Here is a 20,147-nt window from a genome sequence, read left to right on the forward strand (position 1 = left end):
AACTGAGAGAAATCTCAGTTATAAACTCAAAGAAACATTACTAAGAGTCAGTTACAGCTGACATATATTATGAAATAAAATAAGAGAACCAGGCGACAGACACACAGAGTCATTTTTTTCTTAAAACTTTTTTATTTTTTTGGTTATTTATTTATTTTGAGAAAGAGAGAGAGCATGAGTGGGGGAGGTGCAGAGAGAGAGAGGGGGAGAGAGAATCCCAAGTAGGATCCACACTATCAGTGCAGAGCCCAACGTGGGGCTCAATCTCACAACCCTGGGATTATGACCTGAGCCGAAATCAAGAGTTGGGTACTTAACTGACTAAGCCACCTAGGCTCCCCTTGACTTTGTCTTTTTTATAATAGTTTTGGCCACACTAGTTACTTTGAATATCCATATAAATTTTAAAATTGATTTTTCAATTTTTACACAAAGAAACTTAAGATTTTTATTTGGGCTGAGTTGAACTGTAGATCAATTTGGGGAGAATTGGCATCTTAGCAATATTGTTTCTTTTTATATATGAATAAGACATATCTCTACTTTTATTTAGAGCTCTCTTAAATTTTCTGTCATGATTTACAGTTAGTTGTTGGTGTAGAAGTCTCTCATATCCTTTGTTAAATGTATTCCTAACTACTTTATAGGTGTTTTTATGTTACTGTAAATGGGGTTTTCAGACCTATTATTTTCCAATTGTTTGTGGCTACAGTATAGAAATCCAATAGATTTTTCAATAGTCACTTTGTAGTCTATGACCCTGCTTTTGGTTCTAGTAGGTTTGTTTGTATTTCCTCTCTTGAACATTAAAAAAAAAATTAAATGTTTGTTTATATTTGAGAAAGATAGTGTACAAGCAGGGGAGGGGCAGGGAGAGAGACGGAGACAGAATATGAAGCAGGCTCCAAGCTCTGAGCTGTCAGCACAGAGCCTGATGCGGGGCTCGAACCCATGAACCGGGAGATCTGACCTGAGCCAAAGTTGGATGCTTAACTGTCTGAGCCACCCAGGCGCCCCATATTTTCCTTATTTCTAAATTAAGGGTAATAATTCCAACCTTAGGGTTGTACTGATGATTAAATTTAATGCATAGGTGCATAGTTGGTGCTCAACATTACTAATGTCTTTCTCCTTTATTCAAAATATTAGTATTTTCTCAGCTTATTGTGCCCACCATTGCCCCGATTTTACAAGTTCTGTTATTCAAAGCCAAATTCAAAATGTTTGTTCTTCCAAAATGCTTGTGATAGACATCATGTACCATATCTGCAATTAGAAACTCAAATTTCCTTAATCTCTTTCCCCAGGTCTGATGGCATTTCCTATCTTCATATTATGGCTCCATCTAATATCTCCTTCTAGACCCTGACATACATAAGGGCAGAATGTGTGGCTGATTCATCTTTGCATCTTTCATAGCAGCTAAGAGTGCTTATATCTGTTTGGTGCAAGACATTTAATCTGTACCTGTATCTCTATCTCTGCCTCTATCCATTTATGTCTACGTATGTATGTGTATGTGTGTTTGTGCATATGTATGTCTTCCTTTGTCCTCTGGCTTCCTCTTCAGTATAGCCAATGTATAATACAAAGAGTGAAAATGGAGTTTCTTCTTTTTTAAATCTACATTTTGATTTTTTTTTCCCTTAAATCATTTATTATTTTTTTTGATTTTTATTTTTTATTATTTATTTATTTATTTATTTTTTTAATGAAATTTATTGACAAATTGGTTTCCATACCACACCCAGTGCTCATCCCAAAAGGTGCCCTCCTCAATACCCATCACCCACCCTCTCCTCCCTCCCACCCCCCATCAACCCTCAGTTTGTTCTCAGTTTTTAACAGTCTCTTATGCTTTGGCTCTCTCCCATTCTAACCTCTTTTTTTTTTTTTCCTTCCCCTCCCCCATGGGTTCCTGGTAAGTTTCTCAGGATCCACATAAGAGTGAAACCGTATGGTATCTGTCTTTCTCTGTGTGGCTTATTTCACTTAGCATCACACTCTCCAGTTCCATCCACGTTGCTACAAAAGGCCATATTTCATTTTTTCTCATTGCCACGTAGAATTCCATTGTGTATATAAACCACAATTTCTTTATCCATTCATCAGTTGATGGACATTTAGGCTCTTTCCATAATTTGGCTATTGTTGAGAGTGCTGCTATGAACATTGGGGTACAAGTGGCCCTATGCATCAGTACTCCTGTATCCCTTGGATAAATTCCTAGCAGTGCTATTGCTGGGTCATAGGGTAGGTCTATTTTTAATTTTTTGAGGAACCTCCACACTGCTTTCCAGAGCGGCTGCACCAATTTGCATTCCCACCAACAGTGCAAGAGGGTTCCCGTTTCTCCACATCCTCTCCAGCATCTATAGTCTCCTGATTTGTTCATTTTGGCCACTCTGACTGGCGTGAGGTGATACCTGAGTGTGGTTTTGATTTGTATTTCCCTGATAAGGAGCGACGTTGAACATCTTTTCATGTGCCTGTTGGCCATCCGGATGTCTTCTTTAGAGAAGTGTCTGTTCATGTCTTCTGCCCAATTCTTCACTGGATTATTTGTTTTTCGGGTGTGGAGTTTGGTGAGCTCTTTATAGATTTTGGATACTAGCCCTTTGTCCGATATGTCATTTGCGAATATCTTTTCCCATTCCGTTGGTTGCCTTTTAGTTTTGTTGGTTGTTTCCTTGGCTGTGCAGAAGCTTTTTATCTTCATAAGGTCCCAGTAATTCACTTTTGCTTTTAATTCCCTTGCCTTTGGGGATGTGTCGAGTAAGAGATTGCTACGGCTGAGGTCAGAGAGGTCTTTTCCTGCTTTCTCCTCTAAGGTTTTGATGGTTTCCTGTCTCACATTTAGGTCCTTTATCCATTTTGAGTTTATTTTTGTGAATGGTGTGAGAAAGTGGTCTAGTTTCAACCTTCTGCATGTTGCTGTCCAGTTCTCCCAGCACCATTTGTTAAAGAGGCTGTCTTTTTTCCATTGGATGTTCTTTCCTGCTTTGTCAAAGATGAGTTGGCCATACGTTTGTGGGTCTAGTTCTGGGGTTTCTATTCTATTCCATTGGTCTATGTGTCTGTTTTTGTGCCATACGTTTTGATTTTATAAAACACTTTTAACATAAGGGATGCCTGGGTGGCTCTGTGAGTTAAGTGTCAGACTTCAGCTCAGGTCATGATGTCACTGTTCATGAGTTTGAGCCCTGCATCAGTCTCTCTGCTGTCAGTGCAGAGCCTGCCTGCTTCAGATCCTGTGTCCTCTCCCCGCGCACTCTCCCCCGCTTCTCCCCTGCTTGTGCTCTCTCAAAAATAAACATAAAAAAACTTTTAACATAAGTTATCCAATTAAAAATAGCTTTAAAAGTTAAATTATAGAAAAGATTTTTTATGCTCAACGTATTTGTAATAGTTGTGAACCTGTGACTAAAGTAAGGCTCAGGTGAGCTACAAAAGAATGAATTGACACATGACTTCTGATAAGTGGTATGCCCAATGGACTTTCTTATTTTCATGAATATCATTCATATCCTTTTTTTTAGATTAAAAAACCTTAAATATTTGAGTATAAATCATAACCAGCTAGCCAGCATTCCTAAAGAACTTTGTTTTCTTAAGAATCTTTTTGAACTTCACCTTAACTACAATCAGCTCATTTGCATACCTGAAGAGATTAAGTTCTTGAAGAAGCTCCAGAAGCTTCTTCTGGTCAGGAACAATATTGAAGTTCTGCCAAAGGTAAGCAAAACGTGGAACCAAATTTTCATGGGTAAGAACTCATTGCCACATGATGGGGAGTGGCTATGGAATAGATTTGGACATCTCAATACAAGCCATCATTTGCTTTCCCTCCAATTAGACAGAGTTAGTTCCCAAAGACCTATGACATAGGAGGGTAATAACTTGGATTATTCCACATAGTAGGGGTGCCAAATTTAATAAATAGGGACGCAGGATGCTCACTTAAATTTGAATTTCAGATAAGAAACGAATAATTTTTTAGTATAAATATGTTCCAAATATTGCATGGGACGTACTTATAGTAAACAAAATTGTTCTCTGAAATTTCTATTTAAGTGAACCTCTTGTGATTTATCTGGCAACCCTGTGTATGGCATAATATGTAAGTACACTTTAGGTTTGGAATATGTGCTATCTGTCTTCCATTTTTCCTACACAGCTACTCTTCATCCTCTTCCAAACTGTTCTGTGCCTGGGAGACTGACCTCATGGGCATCAGTAAGCTTCTTTGTCCTCTGACTTCCTCTTGGATGTGGCCAATGATAGCCACTCGTAGGATGTGAAAGGGAGGAGGAGAGTGTGTACCAGATGGTATTCCCCTGGTACCCTCCCTGATAAGATGTTGTAAGTTGCTTGCACACTTTTCTGGAAGACCGTAGTTAGTAAGTATAAGGTGATCCTCATATGGACCATTACTACCTCCCTTGGCTCTTCAGGTCTGTGGCAGTAAAGAACTCCCTGCTGTTTGGGGGAACTTTGTCAGAACCTTGCCAAACTTTTATACGTGGTGGTTTTATTAAACTCTCCTCAAATTTCCCATTTTGAGAGTACTGTTTCTTGCTGGGAACCTGTCAATGGGTTTACTTTCCTTCCTTATGCAAATTAAAATTAATTTGATAGGAGGGAATGCATGTCATACAGTAAATTGAGGAATACAAAAGGTAGATCCATTCCTACTGTTTCATTTTTCTCTCAAGAGGATAATATTCCCTTTAAAAATTCTGTGCACACTATAACGTGATAAATATAGCAAGGTGTATGGGGCACCTGGGTGGCTTAGTCAGTTAAGTGTCCAACTTCAGCTCAGGTCGTGGTCTCACAGTTTGTGAGTTCGAGCCCTGCATTGGGCTCTGTGCTGATATCGTGGAGCCTGGAGCCTGCTTCGGATTCCATGTCTCCCTCTCTCTCTGCCGCTCACCTGCCCATACTGTCTCTCTCTCTCTCTCTCTCTCTCTCTCAAATGTAAACATTAAAAAATTTTAAAAAAATATAGCAAGGTGTAGGCTTTAAATAAGTGTATTTCAAAAATGTTATTCTTGGGGTGCCTGGGTGGCTCAGTTGGTTAAGTGTGCAACTCTTGGTTTCAGCTCCGGTCATGATCTTGTGGTTTCATGAGTTCAAGCCCCTCATCGGGTTCTGTGCTGAGAGCACAGGGCCTGCTTGAGATTCTCTCCCTCTCTCTCTGTCCTTCCTCGACTCATGCTGTCTCTATCTCAAAATGAATAAATAAACTTAAAAAAATTAATTTTTTTTCTTAAGTTTCTTAAAAATCCTAATTTCTGTAAATAAGAATATTTCCTGAAATTACAAAGTAAATCTGTTAGAAGTGTAACTCCTTTATTTGAGGGAAAAATAATAACAGTAGTAACAGGATCATGGTCATGAAGTATTATATTATTAGTGTTCATAACTCTGGTATGTTGCTCTTCTTATTTACCCACTCTAAAATAAGGAACAGAGAGGTTAGACGACTTAAACACACTTTACAAAGGTCAGAGAAAGGGCTCAAACCCATGTCTGTCTGACTTAAAAGTCTGGACTTCCCATCAATACTCTACTACAATTATTTTTTTAATCCCGAGGAGTTTGGACTCTAAAAATTTAAATCCTAGTAAGTCCTGTTCTAAGGTATTATGTAAAGAATGCCTATGATTATTTATGTCTTTGTACATTTAATCTGATTCAGTCTATCATTGTGCTTTTTGGTCTGCATTATACATAAGGTATTCTAGAAAATACTAGTTTGTTTTGGTAATGAGCAAATTATGAATCATTTTCTGGTACATTATAAATTATGTGTGTGTCTGCACATGTGTGTGAATGTATATGCCTGTTCAGTCACATTGGACATGTAGATAGAGACACTAATAAGTTTAATTTTTTTTTGTATAAGGAAAGGATTGAGTGAGCACAGAGCTAAGCAAAAGGTAGATGTGAAATAAATGCCTTTGGAATTGTTGATAGACCTTTTACATCTGTTTTTCTCTTTCTCTAAGGTTCTATTTTAGTTTTAGTATGTTTACTGAGTTCTCTCACTATAAGGCCTTTCAGTAAGCACTTACTGATTAGTAGCTTATTTAATCCATTCAATAACCATATCAAAGTAAGGGCTTCCATTACCATTTTCATTTTACAAATGGAGAAAATGAAGTACAAAGAGATTGAGAAATTTGTCTGTAGTTACATAGTGTTGGAGATCTGAGCCTACAAATAGTCTAACTCTTGGCCACCATGTTATGTTGCCCTGGAGTGGTCAGAGGTAATGGAGACCTTAGAGAATCTGGGACCCCAGGACATAGTAACTCCTCAGGGAGGATGTACTGAAGAAGCGATCAGGTAATTAGGAAAGATGGTCAGTCCTATAAAGTTTGAACTTAGAAGAAATATTTATGATTCTACATACTAGATTTTAAAAAATCTCTCTTGTTTTCTGACACAGGGAGTTTGTCGTCTTAAAAACCTAAGAATCCTAGACATAGCTGGAAATATTATTCAGACATTTCCATCAGGAGTAAGTAGAGCCTACTTCTATTATAACTAGAACATGACTTCACTTATGCTATTGAGATTAGAGAAATATGCATAGTCTTAAAACCTGTAGTAACTGGAACCTTGGATTATGTAAATGACTCAAAGATTTGCTTCGTTCTAGAATTTCAAAACCTGTTCTCTCCCATTCCTTCCTGTGTGTTCTCTGCCTAATGCAACTGTTTGAACTAAGTGAACTCTGATTGCTATCATAAATATTTTAATATATTGGTTATGGTTAAGTGTTTTTTTTTTTTTTTAAATTTTTTTTTTTCAACGTTTATTTATTTTTGGGACAGAGAGAGACAGAGCATGAACGGGGGAGGGGCAGAGAGAGAGGGAGACACAGAATCGGAAACTGGCTCCAGGCTCCGAGCCATCAGCCCAGAGCCTGACGTGGGGCTCGAACTCCCGGACCGTGAGATCGTGACCTGGCTGAAGTCGGACGCTTAACCGACTGCGCCACCCAGGCGCCCCTGGTTAAGTGTTTTTTGTTATTATATACTGCTTTAGTCACCTCAGACTTTTTGAAAATATGACTTTTCAAAGGATAAATTGTTATCCTTTGTAATTTATCCAAGGTGACACTTTTGTTAGTTGTTTTTGAGCCATAAACAATGAAAAAATATTTTTTTCCCATTTATAAATGAATTTTGACTTTACCGTATTTGAGAGAACTGAGAAACAGTTGGGCTTGACAAGTTTTGAATTTTGGGAAAGAAATGGCAGTTTTTGATATCACATTTTATATCTGAGCAAGTATAATTCCACATGCAAGGTAATAATTAGAAGCCCATCAATCCAGAAGGTGTACAATAGTTTTTGATCTATTAAATCCTTTTTCTGATCAAGTCCAAATTGAAATTTCAATGCTTTTTACCCTTAGAGAAATTGTTTGTACCGAAGGTGACTCAAATATGAAAAATAAGTATAAAGTCTATTTTAGAAAAAATATAGTTATTGTTGTGTTAAAATATACATAACACAAAATTGATCATTTTAACCATTTTTAAGTATTTAGTTCTATGGCACTAGATGTACTCAAAATGTTGTACAACCATCATCATCTATCTCCAGAAGTGTTTTATCATCTCCAAACCTTGTTTCCCTTAAACACTACTGCCCCGGATAGCTGCCATTTTCTGTGTCTACACATTTGACGACTCTGGCCACCTCCTTGAAGAACAATATACATCATACAAACATACCATAATTCGTCTTCTTGTGACCATATTTCACTTTTAACATGTCTTCACGGTTCATCTATGTTATAGCCTTTGTCAGAATTTCCTTCCTTTTTTAGGCCTGAATAATATTCCATTGGATGTATACATCACATTTTGTTTATTCATTCATCTGAAGCACTTGGGTTGCTTCACCTTTTGGCTTTTGAGACTAATGCTGCTGTGATCATGAACATACAAATATGTTTGATTTTCTGTTTTCATTTCTTTTGGGTATATACCTAGAAGTGGGATTGCTGAATCGTATGGTAATTGCACATTTACTTCTTTTTTTTTTTTTAAGTTTTTATTTAAATTCTGGTTAGTTAACAGTGTAACATTAATTCCAGGTGTACAGTATAGTGATTTAACACCTCCATAAAAAACCTGGTGCTCATCATAACAGGTGCACTCCTTAGGAATTACCAAGCTGTCTTTCAAAAATACACAGTTCCGAATGTTTAATAATAATTGGATGTTGTTAATATTGACCTGGTAAAGGCTACCAAGTTTTTATCATCTTACAAGTCTTAGTTCAACTCTGTCTCTGCCCTGTGATGCCTTCCCTGTTTCCCAAAGCACCATTATAGTTTGTACCACTAGTAGAATAATTCTTTTCAAGTCTGTCTTGAAAAGCTACCATTAGGTTGTAAGCTAATTAAATTGCTGAGTATTTTAGTTCCTTGAAACAAATATTTTTTAATATTTTAATTTTTATAATTTTAATATTTAATATTTTAAATATTTTTAAATTAAAAAAAATCTTTTAAGCAAAAATCTTTCTGTAACTCCTCTCTCCCTTAAGAGCACAGTTATTTTTCATTTATTTGAAGAGAAAGTTGACCTGATAGAACTGAGATAAAGTTTTAATGATCATAACCAGGGGCATCACGACATTTGTCTTTGATATGAAGTTTGTAACAAAATATCATCTATAAAACATTTGCAGACCTAACAGAAAACTTCACATTTCTGTAACACTCTTGATCAGAACCCTCCATTAGCAATCTAAACTCCCTGAACTATTATAATTGTACTTTTCAGATTAAGAAGTGGTGCTAAAAGTTGTATTTCTTTTTTTTTATTTCTTTTTATTTTTTTAAATTTTATTTTTTATTTTTTTAAATTTACATCCAAATTAGTTAGCATTAGTGCAACAGTGATTTCAGGAGTAGATTCCTTAGTTCCCCTTACCCATTTAGCTCATTCCCCCTCCCACAACCCCTCCAGTAACCCTCAGTTTGTTCTCCATATTTATGAGTCTCTTCTGTTTTGTCCCCCTCCCTGTTTTTATATTCTTTTTGCTTCACTTCCCTTATGTTCATCTGCCTTGTCTCTTAAAGTCCTTATATGAGTGAAGTCATATGATTTTTGTCTTTCTCTGACTGACTAATTTCACTTAGCATAATACCCTCCAGTTCCATCCACGTAGTTGCAAATGGCAAGATTTCATTCTTTTTGATTGCTGAGTAAGACTCCATTGTCTATATATACCACATCTTCTTTATCCATTCATCCATCAATGGACATTTGGGCTCTTTCCATACTTTGGCTTTTGTTGATAGTGCTGCTATAAAAATGGGGGTGCCTGTGTCCCTTCAAAACAGCACATCTGTATCCCTTGGATAAATGCCCAGTAGTGCAGTTGCTGGGTCATAGGGTAGTTCTATTTTTAGTTTTTTGAGGAACCTCCATACTGTTTTCCAGAGTGGCTGCACCAGTTTGCATTCCCAAAAAGTTATATTTCTAAAGCAGTTCTTTGTAGTTATTAGTAATATGCATTTTTGCAAAGCAATTTTGCATGTTATCAAATATTTGTAACAATTTGATATTGAATAGCCCATTGAAGAAGACAGATCTGGTATTATTATTCCTGTTCAGCGCTCTGGAGAATTAATTTGGCTTCAGCAATTGCCCTTAGACTTGAGAGGGCATCAGAGTACCTGGGTGATTTGTGAAAAGGCAGAGGGCCTCGGCCACACTTGTAGAGTTTCTGATTCAGTAGGTTGGGGAGCCCAAGAATTTGCATTCCTGGTAAGTTCTCAGGTGATATTGATGCAAGTCTGGGGACCACACCTGGAGCACCACTGGCCTGAAGTATAGAGCAGTGAGAGAGTTTGAACTTGCACTCCGGATTTTCAGCTGCAAGCCCAGGGCTCTTCCCATAATAGAATGCTGCCTCTGAGAAAAAAAGAAATGCTGAGGAATAAATTCTTTGTCTCAGGAGTGACAGGCAAGGCCGTCTCTGTTATGCTACACAAATAAATGAGACATTTCTTTCATCTCACTGGGAGTTTGGGTTCTGAGAGTTTCCCTGTGCCCTCCATGAAAATGATACTCAAGGAACATGCCTTGAACAATACAATTCTTGTATATTCTGGAAGACACAAGGAATGCCTGTGAAGTTGGAAGCTGAGTTTTGTATGTTACTTACTCTTCTTCAGCCACCCCGTGGATGTATTTGGAGCATGTGTGCCGTTGACGTAACTTCCTAAACAGTTATTCATCAGCCAATCTACACATCAAAGAGATTTTTAGCATGTGACTTCAAACACTAAATTTTATTTTTGGAGAAAGTTTGGTCAAACCATCATCATGTAACTTTTAATTGTTTCTGAGGTTTGTCTTTATAAAGTTTCCCATTTATATCAGGTGGTTGTATTTGGAAGTGAGGCTCAGGTCTAGCTACAATATTTACAAGGATACATATAAATATGAAACTTAGGGGAAGGTGCTTTGCTGAGCATAGACATTGAACAAATATGCTTTAAAAGATGTAAACCATAGCCAATGCTACATTTTCCACAGTTGCTGATTGCTTTCAGTTTCAAATTCATCATATTAGCATTCATTTGAAGCTGTGGCCTCCATAAACAGATTCTGTGTTGGAGTTAAGAATCTTGAGTATTTGTATATCCCTAAAGTCTGTAGACATACAGTGTTTTTATAAGAAAAAAATACAAGGAGAAAGAGCTTCATGCAGTGGTGTTGTCATGAGAAAAATATGCTTGGACTATTTATGGGATGGATAATAGTTATAGCACCTATTCCATTTTATCAGTGCCCCCCCTTTTTTCCTTGAAGAATTCTTCAGTCGTCATAAATCATATTTGAGAACATTGCTAACACTTTCCCCTTTCACAGTATGAGAAACATAGGAGGGAAAAAAAATGTAAGTAACTTTCCCAGAAACACAAATCATTTGAATGGCAAAGGGACTATTCAAATCCACTGTTCCCAAACAAAAATTAAATATGCCCAAGTTAGTAATTTATCAGTTGTGTGACCTTGAGCACATAACTCAATCACTTAGTGTTACGTTTTTTTTCCCCTATGGAAGTTGGGCATATTAATAACGCTTACAACATTGTTGGGAAAGGGGTGACACAGCACTTGGTGTTCAGCAAATATAGAATGAGTGAATGATTAAATGAGATAATACATATAAATCTTTTACTAGCGCTTGGCACATGATAGATGGCAAATGTTATTTTCTTTTTATTTTAAAGTTGGGTCTGAGCTACATGCCACTGAATCCATCCCAGATATAGGAACATTTTTGCAAGCCTTTATTTTATTTATTTATTATTTAAAATTTTTTTTAATGTTTATTTATTTTTGAGAGAGAGAGCAGGCACACATGCAAGTGGGGGAGGGACAGGGAGAGAGGGAGACACAGAATCTGAAGCAGGCTCCAGGCTCTGAGCTGTCAGCACAGAGCCTGACATGGGACTCAAACTCCTGAACTGTGAGATCATGACCTGAGCCGAGTCAGACGCTTAACCGACTGAGCAGCCCAGGTGCCCCTACATGCTTTTAAAGTCATGAGAGCACCTGATGATTTTAACTATTTCAGATAGCAGGGTAATGGTTGATCTGTATGTGCGGGTATACTAGGGAGATACAGGTTTATTAGCAGTTTACTGTGCTTCCTGTTCTCCGTGTGTTCTTTACCTGAATAGCTGTTCCAAGTTATTTTCCTCTGTAGACCCATTTACAGTCTTCTGACGTACCTTGTTGAAGAGTAAAACATAACCAACAGATGATTTCCCTGAAGATGGTCCTTCTTTCCCTCGATCTTCACTTGTGATTCTTTTTATTTCTGTCTCATCCTTTCACCCTATCTCTTGGCTCACTTGTTTTCTGATTGGCACACCGGATTACGCTGAAAATAGGACCCCTCATCACTGAACTCCCTTTCTCTTAGACCCTTTTCTCAAATTGTTGTCTATTATCCTGAGGTCTTTTCTTTCCTCAAATACTTTCAGTTTAAAATGGTATCTCTAGAGGTGCCTGGGTGGCTCAGTCAGTTAGGCATCTCTTGATTTCAGCTCAGGTCATGATCTCCCAGTCCCCAGATCGAGTTCTTGCATCAGGCTCCACCCTGAGTGTGGAGCCTGCTTGGGTTCTCTCTCTCTCTCTCTCTCTCTCTCTCTGTCTCTCTGTCTCTCTCTCTCTCTCTCTCTCTCTCTCTGCCAGCTCTCTTTGTCTCTCTCAAAAACAGAAAAACAAAAAAACAAAACAAAAAAACCTTTCTCTACGTATAGCCAATGCTGATTGATTTTGATCCATGCCAGTCTAAGCATGTCTTGCTGTAGTGGTCTTGATTCCAGACACTTGCCTTACATCTAACATGGCACAGATCCTGGCTTAGTGTCATTTCGGCCTCATATTTGTCTAACCCATAAAGCCTAAATATTTCACAAATGCTTCCACTGTCTTTTGTTTTACTTTTCTGTGGTTAATTCAATATCAAGTGAAGAAAGCCATGTTATTTTTTTTAAAGATATTTTTTAATGGTTATTTTTATTTTTGAGAGACACAAAGCATGAAGGGGGAGGGACAGAGAAAGAGGAAGACACAGAATCCGAAGCAGGCTCTAGGCTCTGAATTGTCAGCACAAAGCCCAACACGGGGCTCGAACTCACAGACCATGAGATCATGACCCGAGCTAAAGTCGGACACTCAACGGACTGAGTCATCCAGGCTCCCCGAAAGCCATGTTATTGTTGAATGACTTTCATCGTTTATACATAAGATCACCTGCCTTCAGTAGAATGATTTCTGTATATGAGCAGTTGCATACACATATGTGCACTACACATAGAGAGGCCATTTAGCTTTGGATAAAGAGAAATATTTCTGTGAAACTGACCGAACATGTGGAGAACGGTTATATAAAATTTCAATGTCCATGATCAAAAGTGTCCTTGAGTGGTCAAAAGTGTGGTGCAATCATGGGAAAGGAGATGCTTGGGAAAATGAAATTGTGATGTTTCCTTAAATCAAAACTTCTATCCAAACTTTTGAAACTCTGTTGCAAGATGATTAGAAAGCAGCCTAAAAGTTTAAAACTGATAATCAGGGAAATATCCATGAAGCTGTGTTCAAGGACACTTCCAAATGTCTCCACCATCTAGTGTTTTGGTTTGAGGTATTCATTTTATTCAATAGCCCATGAGAAATTTCAATCGTCTACCTCATCCTCTTTACTTTTCTGCCTCTTGAACAGCAACATTAGAGATCTGCTTTGTTCTTGTTGCCATATCTGTAGTTTATTTTCTGTCTCTGTTGAATATTAAGGAAAGGTCTACCGTATCCTTGAAGCTCATTAAATCCTCTCTAAAATTTAACCTTAATTTGAAAATAGTATATTTTCTTTGGTTGTTGGTGCTGCCTGCAGTGGCTCAGTTTATTAGGAGATATACATTTAAAACAACATTCAGTGACCTTTAAAAAAATGGGATATGGGCCAACGCTTGCCTAATGAAAACCCCTTGTGGCCTCTGTGGTTTTATGTAAGTGATGTAAGCTTAGCTAATAGAGAATTAGTGAGTTCCAAAACTTGACTAAATGCCTTGCCTGTCACTACTTTTACGAGAATGAGATCATGTTTTCTGCTCTTTCTTATATGGGGGAAGGCAAAAAGGAGGGTGTCGAATTATATGGGATTGCTTCTTTCACCATTCTAATTCTAAAATTTCATGAGATAGACTTTTTGAAATGAAAAGCTTAGAGAAAATTCATAAAATATTGCCCTGGAAGCAGTGAGGGTTTTGTGAAAACTCTGGTTCAAAAATTGAGGGCTCAATTAAGTTATAGGTATAACTGATATTCCCTGCTTAGCTAAAGTAAATAACCTGAGTTCTGCCTTTTTACTTCTGTACGTGCGCACATCAGAATTCAAGACGGGCTGGTCTTGGATTCCTGTAAGTGCCACAGAGTACCCTGTTCCACATGGTGGGGGTGGTTGGTGGACAAGGTTTAACTCTCATTTGTTACCCTTGGAAATTTTCTTGTTCTAGCCCTGTAGCTAAAGACACTGAGGAGACAAAAGGGATGCTGTTTATCTTCGAAATGGAGATCCCCAAATTTAAGTTACACCCACCTCATGTGTTGAAAGAAAGGGAGCATAGGGTTATTTGCTCATAGAGTCAGAGTGAGAGGTACTATTTTTTTTGCCTTGTGATAAAAGCTGATTTTAAATGATTTCAAAATGAGGGCCAGTACTTTTCAAGGGTAGTAGAAAATGAGAAAAATTTTAAAGAGAGACTTTGATTGACATTCAGTAATGCAGCCTATTTAAGCATTGATTTTTATTTAGATGATGACTTTTTTTCCACCCCCTATACCCACTCCCAAATGTAAGCTCTTTGAAAGCAGGGATTGTTGTGTCTTTTCAATGAGGTGTTCCCAACACCTAGAACAGTGCCTCTAATGCAAACTAGGCACCCAGTAGATACTTGCTCAATGGACAGATGGTGGATAGAAGGATGGATTGGGTGGATATGGACTTTACCTAACAAACATATCTGCTTTGTGTTGCCTGAAAAATCAAAACTCCTGTGTGAGAATGAGTAACCAAAAAGTTGCGCTAAGGCAGTAATTTTCAACCAGAGAAGATTTTGCCCTTCGGGGACTTTTGGCAATATCTGGAGGTGTTTTGGTTGTCACCACTGAGGAATTGTGGTGGTACTGTTAGCTAGCATCTAGTAGGTAGAGGCCAGAGATCCTGCTAAACATTCTGTCAAGTACGGGGCAGTCTCCTGTAACAAAGTACTGTCTGGTCTAAAATGTTGGTGTCTTGGTTTGGAAACCCTGGTTTTAAGGATTTACTGTTTATTCCTCCATGGTTTCCGGCTCATACTCCTTAGAAAGTGTGTAGCCTTATCATACGGATTTTAGAGTGCATGGGAATCATTAGTGGTGCTTCTTACAATTTTGATGTCTTGGCTTCATGCCTATGTATTCTGAATTATGGCTAATAATGCTTTTTTTGCTTTAAAGTTGGATTTTCTCATATTAATGTGGCCGTATCAGCTACATCTATTTTGATTCATGTTTGCAGAATAGATCTATTTTAATTCCTTGCTTTCAGCCTTTCTATATCCTTAGGTTTTAGATATGTTTCTTATAAATAGCACATGACTCTTTATTTTAAAAAGCCCAATATGATAATCTTTGTCTTTAAATTGCAGCATTTAGTTCCTCTAAATTTAATGTAGTCGCTGATTTATTTGGGGCTGAATCAGTATCTTCCTGTATATTTGTAATGTGTTCCTTTTTCTCTCCTTCCCTTCTTATGACTGGAGATTTTTTTTTTATTTAAAAGAAGTTTTTAAATATTTATTTATTCTTTGAGAGAGGGAGAGAGAGCACGAGCAGGGGGAGGGGCAGAAAGAGAGGGTGACACAGAATCTGAAGCAGGCTCCAGGCTCTAAGCTGTCAGCACAGAGCCCAATGCAGGGGTTGAAATCACCAATCATGAGATCATGACCTGAAGCTGAAGTCAGACGCTTAACTTACTGAACCACCCAGGCACCCCGATTGGAGATTTTTATGATTCCATTTTTAAAAAATTCTTCGTAAAGAGTTTGTATACAATTTTGTTATTCTTTTGATTTACTACCTTAAAAAAATCCTACTTGCTTTTTGAAAGTGTATTATTAAGAATTGTGCAAAAACTTTAGGATACTTTAAATCTATTTATTGACCTCCATTCTTAGATATTTTGTATGTATTATAATTTCGTATATTAAATAAAATAGTATTTTGCGGTGCCTGTGTGGCTCAGTCAGTTAAGCATCTGACTCTTGATTTTGGCTCAGGTCATGATCTCATGATCGTGAGATTGAGTCCTGAGTCAGGCTCAGCATAGAGTGTAGAGCCTGCTTGTGACTCTGTTTCCTTCTCTACCCCTCCCCCACTTGTGTCTGTGCGTATTTCTCTCTCTCTCTCTCTCTCTGGATAACTTTACAAATAAATACATAAATACAATTGTATTTTAAATGTAACTTTCTAGTTTAAAAGGTTTTATTATTATTTTACACGGATAGTATTCATTTAGATTTATTTGCAGGTTTCAAATTTTTGTTGTTGTTCATTTCCCCATGTATCTTGCATCTTCCTTTGGGATTCTATATTTGCTTCCAGCTTCAAATCACAGTTTTTAGTCTTCTTTGAGAATGAGTATACTTGTTCAGTTTCCCAGTTTTTGATAGTTTGAGTTAAAAGTATCATTCTTTTAACTTTATTTTTGACGAATAACTTTTACTGGGTATAGAATTTTAAGTTGACAGTATTATATTTCATTACTTTCAAAACACCAGCTTCTAGCGTCTATTGTTGCTGCTTAGAGTTCTGGGAAAACTGTAGCTGTTGTTCCCCCTCAGGCAATCTGTTTTTCTCTTCCTGGCAGCTTTAAACATTGTCTCATTGTCTTTCATATTCTGCATTTCCAATATGATGTGTCTAGGTGTGAACTTCATTTAATTTGTCCGACCTGGAATTTATTTGGCTTCCTAAGTATGTAAATTACTATCTTTCATTGTTTTTTTAAAAATTCTTAGTTATTGTCTTTTTCAATACTGCTTCTGTCTCCCCCTTCTTCTTTGGTAACTCTAATTTCCTATATGTCACAACCTCTCACTTTATGTTGTTTTTTTTTTTGTCTTACCCTGTTTTCTCTCCTTTTGTCTCTCTGTGCTTCATTCTAGATATTTCTTCCTATTGTATTTTGTATTTTACAATGTGATAATTTACTCTTCAGTTGTGTCTAATTTACTTTTAAACCCATCCATTAGGTTATTTCCATTTTATTCAGTGGCACAATTTTTGGTTCGTTCTTTTTCAAATCTACCATGTTTTTTTTTTTTAAAGTTTATTTATTTTTGAGACAGAGACAGCGCATGAATGGGGGAGGGTCAGAGAGAGAGGGAGACACAGAATTCGAAACAGGCTCCAGGCTCTGAGCTGTCAGCACAGAGACCGACACGGGGCTCGAACTCACGGACCGCGAGATCATGACCTGAGCTGAAGTTGGATGCTCAGCTGACTGAGCCACCCAGGCGCCCCGTCAAATCTACCATGTTATTTTCCATATTTTTCAGTTGTCTACTAAAAAATTTAAGTTTAGCTTTTATTTCCTGGAACGTGTTAAGTATGGTTGTTTTAATGTCTGAGTATGGTAAACTCAGTATTGGGAAGTACTTTTGGGTTGACTTCTGTTGTTTGTGTAGTTTATCTGTATCACTCAGAGTTCTCCAGAGAGATTCTATTCAACCCAGTGTACCATCTTTTCTTCTTATGTGATATATAGATATGGATCAATATTCTCTCTCTAAGTGTACACACACACACACACACATATTTAATATTGCATTAGTTTCAGGTATATAGCATAGTGATATGACAACTGTATATACAATGCTTGGTTATATTTGATTATATCCAGGACATTGTATTTGAAAAATTATTTTTGAAATAGCTTGAGGTCCAGATGATGTAACTTCCTGGAGAAGTTTTGTTTTCTTTTTTCTTTTCTTTTCTTTTTTTTTTTTTTTGGCCACTTTTACAGTAATGTAATGGCATCACTGTAATACAGTGGAAATAATAATACGGTACCACTTTAGTTTCAATGCTTAAGAGTTACCTAGAATATTCAAAGTAGGGCTGCTATCTATATGGGGTGGATATTTTTTTTATTTACCCTTATTCAAATATGAAAATTTCTTTCTGGTGTCAGGGAACAAAAGTGGTTTTAAATGTGGGACTCGTTTCTTTCAATATCTATCTGCTCCTAGATCATGTCTTGGTTTTTCTATTGGTCATATTAGTTCTTTGATACCTTGAAGATTTCTAATATATATTTATGTTTATTGAGATATTTTGTCTGAATTACCTTATTTTCTATTACTGGATTTGGAAGTTTTTGATAGATTTCATTAAGACAGTGAGAAAACTTGAGTGACTTTATTCTGAAAACCTCATTTGCCTTCTTCAGCAAGCAACACATTTCCTTTTCTTTAATGAACATTCACCTCTCCTCATTTCTAGGTAGCAGACTATGAAACAACAAAGCATTCTGTGACTCAGTTAGATCATTCTCTTGCTGATGCATAGATACTAGATCTGGTTCTCTGGTTAAGTAGTATTTATGGTCTCCTTATTTCCTGCCTTTCTGAGGAAATAGTCTTCTCTCATCTCCCCATGCCTGGCTCTTTTGTATCATTATAGGTCTCTGGGTAGATATCAACTTCTCAGGAAATCCTTCCCTGGACACCCAATCAAAGTAGCCATCTCATTGTTATGTCAATTAAAAAAAAAAATCTTGGGGCGCCTGGGTGGCGCAGTCGGTTAAGCGTCCGACTTCAGCCAGGTCACGATCTCGCGGTCCGTGAGTTCGAGCCCCGCGTCGGGCTCTGGGCTGATGGCTCAGAGCCTGGAGCCTGTTTCCGATTCTGTGTCTCCCTCTCTCTCTGCCCCTCCCCCGTTCATGCTCTGTCTCTCTCTGTCCCAAAAATAAATAAACGTTGAAAAAAAAATTTTTAAATAAAAAAAAAAAATCTTTATGGTACTTACCACTGTTATAAACATTTATTTGTTTACCTGCTTTTTGTCTGTCTTTATCTAATCTCCATTCTTTTATGCCCAAGGGAATATAAATTCCCATGACAGGAGGATACTTGTCTGTTTATTCATTGTTATACTCTTATTGCCCAAGGGAGTGCTTGGCAGGTAGTAAGCATTCAATATGAATTTGTTGAATGAATGAATGGCTGATGGCCTGATCATAGCCATCCTTTTATTTCCCTACTCCCTACTCTTCATCTGATGCCCATAAGTCACAAGCATTGGGAGGGTCTCAAGATTCCTCTCTGACTTTGAAGTCTGTCCCTACTTCCTACATCTTCCACTTTATTTACTTGGTTATATATTGCTTTCCTGCTCCATTTTCTTTAGAGGACTCTGTGTTCCTTAGTCTTACAAGACAACTCTAAGGTAAATTTCTGTTTAATAGCTGCGTTACTTTTCTTTTATAGTTATACTTACTTTTTAACTTTAGGAGATAATTAAAGTTATACAAGCTCTAGTCTTCTTTTTGCCTTGGGTGCCAAGAAGTTCAGAACAGAACTGAGAGATTGAAGTTTGTTTGTTTACTTATTTGTTTACTTTTTAAATATTTTATTTTTATGTAATCTCCATACCCATTGTGGGGCTCAAACTCACAACTCCAAGATCAAGAGTCAGATGCTGGGGTGCCTGGGTGGCGCAGTCGGTTAAGCGTCCGACTTTGGCCAGGTCATGATCTCGTGGTCCGTGAGTTCGAGCCCCAGGGTTGGGCTCTGGGCTTATGGCTCAGAGCCTGGGGGCTGATGGCTCAGAGCCTGGAGCCTGTTTCCGATTCTGTGTCTCCCTCTCTCTCTGCCCCTCGCCCGTTCATGCTCTGTCTCTCTCTGTCCCAAAAATAAATAAACGTTGAAAAAAAAATTAAAAAAAAAAAAAAGAGTCAGATGCTGTACTAACTGAGCCTGGCAGGCACCCCTGACAGATTACAATTTTAGAATGATCATCTTTTTCTATATTTTTGAGTTCTAATTATATTGCCCACATTTTATAAGTCTTCTACTATAAATCACCTAAAGTTCTTGGAAGATAATTGAGACTATATTAAAATACAAACCGAAGCAAAAATAAAAACCCGAGCCCTGGCTGAGTAGGTATCCCAGGAGACTTCCAAACCTCCCTATATTAAATTGCAGGGCATTTAACATTCTATTTATAATCAGTAGTGAGGGTAGGAGGAAAGGAGGCCACTTTTCTCATTATTCATAAGATTTTTATGTGGCGAGGATCAAATACATTTATGGAAAATTACTCATGTATAAATGTTAGCTTTCTCTTGTTTTTTTGTTTTTTGTTTTTTTTGTTTTTTGCCCCTTTAAGTTTTTTGTTTTTTGTTTTTTTGCCCATATGCAAAAAATTACACTGATGTGCAGAAGAGATATAATGGTAGATAGGTACAGTGATTAGTGACAGTAAAGACTCAATGTTCTAGAGCATAATGAAGGGGGAAAAAAAACCACCTTTATCAAGAAG

The 20,147-nt window shown here is 37.4% G+C and overlaps 1 protein-coding gene across 1 annotated transcript in view; it reads left to right on the plus strand.

The window, feature by feature from the left end:
* Window positions 1-20,147, plus strand: part of LRRC69 (leucine rich repeat containing 69) — an 81,274-nt gene that overhangs the window by 23,238 nt on the left and 37,889 nt on the right. The window contains exons 4-5 of the mRNA XM_043601351.1: window positions 3,540-3,735; window positions 6,458-6,529. Of these exons, the coding sequence (XP_043457286.1) occupies window positions 3,540-3,735; window positions 6,458-6,529 (268 nt within the window). The remainder of the gene's footprint in view (window positions 1-3,539; window positions 3,736-6,457; window positions 6,530-20,147) is intronic.

This window comes from Prionailurus bengalensis, chromosome F2, assembly GCF_016509475.1.
Source record: "Prionailurus bengalensis isolate Pbe53 chromosome F2, Fcat_Pben_1.1_paternal_pri, whole genome shotgun sequence".
Lineage (NCBI taxonomy): Eukaryota > Metazoa > Chordata > Mammalia > Carnivora > Felidae > Prionailurus > Prionailurus bengalensis.